This window comes from Lipotes vexillifer, unplaced genomic scaffold (assembly GCF_000442215.2).
Source record: "Lipotes vexillifer unplaced genomic scaffold, Lipotes_vexillifer_v1.1 scaffold1012, whole genome shotgun sequence".
In the NCBI taxonomy this organism is placed as follows: Eukaryota; Metazoa; Chordata; class Mammalia; order Artiodactyla; family Lipotidae; genus Lipotes; species Lipotes vexillifer.
Window position 1 is genome coordinate 324,510 of NW_006775534.1, and position 7,166 is coordinate 331,675.

Consider the following 7,166-nt stretch of genomic DNA (forward strand, 5'->3'; position numbering starts at 1 on the left):
TTTCAGAGAGATCTTGTTCTGTATACACTTCTGGCCTCCCGCAAGGACGGCTCACTTAACCAGGGAATGTGACATCGTTGCCACAATGCTACTGGCTAAACTGCAGACGTTAGATCTGTCCAGTTTCACAGGCATGTTTGCTTATTCACTTACTTTTGGTGCATAACGCTACCATCACCCGACAAATTTTAAGAATTGCATCTATTTCTCTGAAGATATTTTAAAACTTTCGCACACTCTGCTGTTCGGTCGCTGGCGTCTTCCGCTCTTTCTGGAAAGTGAAGTTCCCAGAAGAAAAGTGGCAAAGCAGTCGATTCCTGGCACAGCAGTGAGGGTGCCGGGCGCCCAGCTGCTTCATGAAAACCAGGCTCAGACCCCCGTGGGCGGCACTGCCAGGGCCCCCGGGCGCTGCTGCACTCGTGATTCTCAAAGGTCTCCGACACCAGCCTCTGCACTCTTGCTTCCTACTCTTCTCTTGGGGGCCAACGGGGCTCTAACTAGTTCCCAACCTTCCTACCACCCGCCTCTCAAGCTGGGGGCTTGCTCTGTAATTCGGGGCCCAGCCGGTGGTCTCCCGGCTGCGGGACACCCCCGCCCCGTTCACTTTGCTCAGGTGGTGTCCCACCTCTGTGCTTGGGCAGCCGCCCCACGTGCTGTGTGGTCTTTGGTGTTTCTGCCGCCCTCCTGATTTCACTGCAGGTGGAGTCTGCATTTCCGTGTAGGGGTTCCTCACTGCTTTGGGGGAGGGGACATGTGCATCTAGGCTAGTGCTCCATCTGGCCTGGCCTGCGGCCCAGGAGTTCTGTCTCCGTCTCACCAGGGAAACCTCGGGGCTTCACAACCTGGAGCCGGACAGGACACCTCTCAGGATGCACATCTTTCCTTTCCCGCTTTTAAAAGAATATTTCCTCCCCTTTGTTGTCGTTTTATCTTACTTTTGTGAGTTTGTCATTTAAAATCAATAGAGGTGACAGCGTTCTTGTGTAAGGTCCTACCTAGCAATCCATCGGCTACATGACACTCCTGCACAACGGCTGAGGTGGGGGCCCTCCAGCATGGGGCTCTGGAAGGCAGAGGCAAGGCTGAGAAGGGTGGTCATATCCTTGACCTTCGAGGATGTCCAGGGCCTGAGCTGAGTCCAGTAGAGGCCAGAGGAGACCTGGAAGGGTGATGGCCTGTCCCAAGGCCTGCAGAGATGGGACATGCGGCGGGTGCAGGGGCTGGAGCACAGTTCTGTGCTCTCTGCAGGTGTTCTTCACCTGCAGAACCATTGTTTATGGAGCAATTGCAGAGCCGCTGTGCTTTCAATGAATACTGATCCTTAATGAGAGGTGCCATTTATGTCTACTGCCTGCTCTGTGTTGGGCTGAGTGGAAACTCGGGTGGGCTTGCAGTGGCTCCACTACTTGGGAACAACACAGGTGTCAGTCAGAAGTGGGCTGATGTGGGTTGTTAGGGGTCATTAGTCGGGGGATTTGTGTAGTATGGTTGACTGTTGTTAGATGCCATTTGGAAAGTGCTAAAGTTGTGGACACTTCAAAATTTGTGTGCGTGTTAGGGGAAGTGATGCTCCTTTGTAATGAACAATCCCTGTTCCAGTGGTTGAGCCCAGCAACATTCTCATTGGTGTCACGGTCTGAGGCCAGCAGGCAGGAACTGGGCCATGCCCTAGTGGAGCTCTCTACTACCTGTTCGCACATGGCCAGCAGGAGACGGCGAGCAAGGAGGGTGGGGTGGAGACTGGCGGGCCAGGCACTTCTGCCCATGTCACTGGCCAGAGGTCAGCCACATGGCCGCACCGAGGCAAGGGGTGGGACTGGGGGCCAGCAGTGAGCCCAGCCTCACATGGCAAAGGTACGAGCTCAGGATACATGAAAATAGACATTCGCCAGGCAGAAGCCAAGGCCGGGTCTATGATGCCCTGGGGCTGCCCTTCCCAACCGTCCAGCTCTGCAGCCTTCTAACAAACCTCAGCTGGGTGCTTTGTCCACAGCCCCTGGATTCTATTTTGTCTACATTCAGAGGCAGAATGAAGTTCTCAGAGACAACCGGTAAGCAAATCCTCCGACAATGGGATGCATGGACCCTCGGGTGACTCTCAGCCCGCGTGTCCTCATCGTGCAGCTCAGCACAAGCCCTCAGCTTGGGGGGCACGGTGACTTGGGTGACAGCTTACCTTTCTTGGTGCCATTTCCATATTCCATATTTTTTTCCATTAGAAAAGTCATATAGGGAATTCCCTGCTGGTCCAGTGGTTAGGACTCCAAGCTTCCACTGAAGGGGGCATGGGTTTGATCCCTGGTTGGGGAACTAAGATCCCGCATGCTGTGTTGCAGCCAAAAAATAAATATTCCCCCCCAAAATCATATATACTCACTGTAAAAAATTTAAACCAGGGATTTCCCTGGTGGCTCACGGGTTAAGAATTGGGGATTCTGCCAATGCAGGGGACATGGGTTGGAGCCCCGGTCCAGGAAGATCCCACGTGCCGTGGAGCAGCTAAGTCCGTGCACCACAACTACTGAGCCTGTGCTCTAGAGCCCCTGAGCCACAACTACTGAGCCCACAAGCCACAACTACTGCGCCCGTGAGCCACAACTACTGAGCCCGCAAGCCACAACTACTGAGCCCGCGTGCCACAACTACTGAAGCCCGCATGCCTAGAGCCCGTGCTCCACAACAAGAGAAGCCACCGCAATGAGAAGCCCGCGCACCGCAACGAAGAGTAGCCCCTGCTCGCCGCAACTAGAGAAAAGCCTGCACAGCAAAGCAACAAAGACCCAATGCAGCGAAAAATAAATAATTAGTTAAAAAAATTTAAACCACACAGAAAGGCATAAGATAGTCATATGAGAGATAAGTATTAAGAATTGAGGCTTTATCTGCTCAGACTTGCTTCCCATGCACTTACTCACATACGTGAATAGATTACTAATGGTCTTGCTGCTGCTCCGTCTTTTTTGCAACATAGAAGCAATTCCCCTGGGAGGGTGAAGGGCCAGCATCATTGCCCGAGACGGCGTCCCTATCACCCATCTGCCCACAGACCTCCGTGGTCCTCTTCCCTGTATTTCTGTTGCACAGGACACCACATACCCCAGGGACAGTGTCGCTTGTGGAGGCTTATTTCTGAACCTCATCCAGCCTGACAATCTCTGTCCTTTAATTGGTGTGTTTAGACCATTCACATTTAAAGTGATTATTGATATAGCTGGATTAAAATTTAGCACTTTATAATTGTTTTCTATTCATTGCATTTATTCTTTGTTTCCTTTTCCTCCTCACTTTCTGCCTTCTCTGGTTTTAACTGTGCATTTTATACGATTCCATTTTTATCTCATCTCTTGGTGTATTATTTATGGTTTAAAAAAACTTTTTTAGTGGTTGCCCTAGGGTTTACAATATATATTTTAAAATTATCTAAGTTCACCTTCAAATAACACATACTGCTTTATGTGTAGTGCTGGTACCTTATATGAGAATATTCCCCAATTCCTCCCTTACATCCCTTGTCATTCATTTCATTTATCCACGTGCTATAATCACCCAATACACTGTTACTTGGTTGCTTTAAATAAACAATAATCTTTTAGATTAAGAATAAGAAAAATAAAGATTTACCTTCATTTATTCTTTCTCTGAGGCTCTTCGTTTCTTTATGAAGATCCAATTTTCCTTCTGACTAAATAACTTATTTTAACATTTCCTCCAGTGTTGGGGATTTCCCTGGTGGCACAGTGGTTAAGAATCTGCCTGCTCAATGCAGAGGGCACGGGTTCGAGCCTTGGTCCGGGAAGATGCCACATGCCGCGGAGCAGCTAAGCCCGTGCGCCACAACTACTAAGCCCGTGTGCCTAGAACCCATGCTCTGCAACAAGAGAAGACACCGCAGTGAGAAGCCCGCACACGCACCACAAGGAAGAGTAGCTCCGCTCACTGGAACTAGAGAAAGCCACAGCAATGAAGACCCAACGCAGCCAAAACCAAACCATTTCTTACAGGGTTGGTCTGCTGGCAATAAATTCCTTGGCGTCATTTTTTTCTGAGAAAGTGTTTCTCCTTCACTTTATGGATTCTATATTAGTTTCCAGTGGTTTGCTGTGACAAATTGCCACAAGCTGGGTGGCATAAAACTGCAAAGATTTATTCTCTCACAGTTCTGGAAGCCAAAAGTCTGAAATCAGTTTAACTGGGTCAAAATCAAGGTGCTGGCAGGGCTCTGCTCCTTCCAGAGGCTCCTGGGAGGATTCGCTCCCTGCCTCTGCCAGCTGCTGGTGGCTGCCAGCATTCCTGGGCTGCATTACTCCAACCTTCAAGGCCATATCTTCAAATCTCTCTCTGCTCCGTCATCACATGGCCTCTGTGTGTCTCAAGTCTCCTTCTGCCTCTCTCTTATAAAGATACACGTGATAGCATTTAGGGCCCACCTGGATAATGCAGGATAATCTCTGCATTGCAAGGTCCTTAACTTAATCACATCTGCAATTTCTTTCTTTTGACAGAAGGTAATATTCACAGGTTCCGGGAACTAGGATGTGTTAGTCCTGGGTTTCATTTTTCAGACTGCAGTTTGGTCGGCTTCTTTTGTTTGTAACACAGGAAGCCAGGTAATGTGCTGCAGCTGACATGAGCTCTCTCCTTCTGCTTGAGCGATGGCTCTGGACCAGTGGGTGCCCCTCTACTCCAGACAGGTGGGGTTCGAAAGGATTACAGGCCCCTTCTGTGGGGCAAAATCTTGGATCAAGAATATGCAAGATTGTATCCACTTCACAGGGCTCTGGAGGTGCTTGCTGTCCACGCTCCATCTGGCACAGCTGATGGGTCCAGGGCAGCAGCTGGCTATGGGCTGGCGCCACTCTGCCCATGTACTCCAGGACAAACAGGGCCAGATGCAGTGGCCTCAGATGCTCCAGTGAGTGGGGAGGGAAGACTATATCCCTACTCCAACATCCACCATAAAGAGGACAGAACATTCTGGAGGCTCCAGAGCTCGGGGCAGGATCTGGCTAAGGAGGAACACCTACTTTTCTTCTCCAGCCCCTCCAGGACTTCCTTCTCCGCCTGTGTTTTATTTCCTTGTACATTTCTTGTGCTGTGTTCTCGGCCTTCTCTGGTGGATACTCAGAAGTACACTGGCCTCAGAGGCTGGGGAGGATGAGAGCAACCTGTGTTTCACGGAGAGCTCTCCTTATAGCAACCTGTGTTTCACGGAGAGCTCTCCTTATCACCAGGCTCGTTTGGGAGTTGCTCTAAGTGAGGTTGTACCTGTTCTTAGGATTTCCCACGAAGTGTACTAGCTAGGAAGCTGGCTGGCCGGTTGTGTGCCCCTGGGGACCCCCCCCTCTCTCATCCGGCAGGCCTTCCCTTTCGGGGTGATTTGGGCTTGCTGTGGTGGGGGTGGGAGCCCTGGGGGAGCTCCTCTGTAGACAGAATCCTGGGGGCCTGCAGGCGGTCTTCTCTGCTCTGGGCCCGGCTGCACAGGCTCCTGGGCGGGCTGGCTGGCTGGCTTCTCACAGGGCCCTCCCTGACCCCCACCCCTCCCTCGCCCACCAGCATCTGGGTTCTGAGCACCTACCTCCCTCGAGCTCCCGAGGGCTCACCTTGGTCAGGTGATACACCCAGGAATTCCTATTTTCTCTCTCTGTAAGTGCTAGAATTGTGCGGTCGAGATGAAGCACGTACCCTTAGCAGATCCGAGCTCCACCGGCCAGCACTGTCTTCAGTGACAAGGTACCTAACGCTCTTGTGGACAGCAGTCCTGGCTGCTGCCGCCCTGGGCCCCGAAGAGCCAGAGTGGACCTTCAGAGGCTTCAGGTTGCGGGTGGGCTTTCGCTTCCCCGAGGAGTCGCGCCCCCGGCCCCCCAGCCTGGCCGAAACTGCCCCGGCCCTCTGCAAACTTCCGAACGCCGCCCCTCAGGGACCCGCCCCGGCTCAGGATGGGGAGCCCCACAGACCCGGGCAGACCATGAAAGGTGGAAGGACCCCTGGAATCACGGGGCGCTCAGACCCTGCCCGAGTCCCCACGAGGGGGTCGTCCCCAGGCCTCGCGCTGACCCTCGGGGCGGCGACAGGACCCGGTCCTCTGCTCCCGTTGGCGGCGCGCCGCGTCTACAAGGCCACTCGCCGCGGGACTGATGGCGCCGGGTCCACGTGGGCCCCTGGCCCAGGAGAGGCCCCGCCAGGCAGCGATTTCCTAACCCGGGCCGGGTGGGCCCACGGAGCGCCCTGACCACGACCCGCGACCCACGACCCACGACACCCGGCTTCGCCCCGGGTCCCGCCCCCACCTCCCGGCCCACCGGCGCGCTCTAGGACCCAGCGGCGCCCGCCCCTCCGCCCGGCGCGGGCGGGATCACGTATTGTGACGTCACGCCGAGGCGGGGCCCGGCGCTTGGACAGACAGAAGGAGGGTGGACGGACCGCAGGGAGCAGCCAGCGCGGGTGAGCCCGGCGGGGTCAGCAGTGTGCGTGGACGCGAGCGCCGCGCTGGGCTGAGCGTCCACCCCGGGCCGGGCCCCCTGGGCAGTGTCTACCCTCTTCCCCCCTCCTCCCATCCCTCCGACCCCCAGGCTGTGCGACCCCCTCCCGCGGAACCGAGCCCCCACCCCGAACTGAAAGTCCACCCCGGGCCGGCGCCCCGGAGGAGGGGGTCGTGCCCCAGCCGCGAGCCCGGCGGTGCGCCCCCCGTTGGGCGTGGGGGCCCGGCCCGAGTGCTTTACCGCTTTTCCTCTCTCGCCAGGCCCCGCGACGGAGGACGGCTCAGGGCAGCGGCGGCATGTGAGGGTGACAGCGCGCGCGCCAGGAGCCCGAGAGCACGGAGCGCGCGTGGGCCAGGTGGACGTCAGCCTGCCGGCGGGGCCGCCGGACGCTCGGGATGGACGCAGAAGGCTTGGGTTGGCTTTTGGTCCCGCTGCACCAGCTGGTTTCCTGGGGGGCAGCTGGGGCCATGGTCTTCGGAGGGGTGGTGCCATACATCCCGCAGTACAGGGACATCCGGAGGACTCAGAACGCCGAGGGCTTCTCGACCTACGTATGTCTGGTGCTCCTGGTGGCCAATATCTTACGAATCCTCTTCTGGTAGGTTGAGGTCTTTCTTACTGTGGGGTGCTCCCAGGGAGATGGCTTTCTCCTTTTCTGGGTGAGGCGGGGGGGGGGGGGGGGGGGGG

General features: G+C 55.4%; 1 protein-coding gene across 2 annotated transcripts in view; it reads left to right on the forward strand.

Annotated features, from left to right (window-relative positions):
* Positions 1-6,874: 6,874 nt before the first annotated feature.
* SLC66A2 (solute carrier family 66 member 2) overlaps positions 6,875-7,166 on the forward strand; it is a 47,281-nt gene continuing 46,989 nt past the window's right edge. For both annotated transcript variants that reach the window (XM_007449958.1, XM_007449959.1), the window contains exon 1: positions 6,875-7,077. In XM_007449958.1, the coding sequence (XP_007450020.1) occupies positions 6,875-7,077 (203 nt within the window). The remainder of the gene's footprint in view (positions 7,078-7,166) is intronic.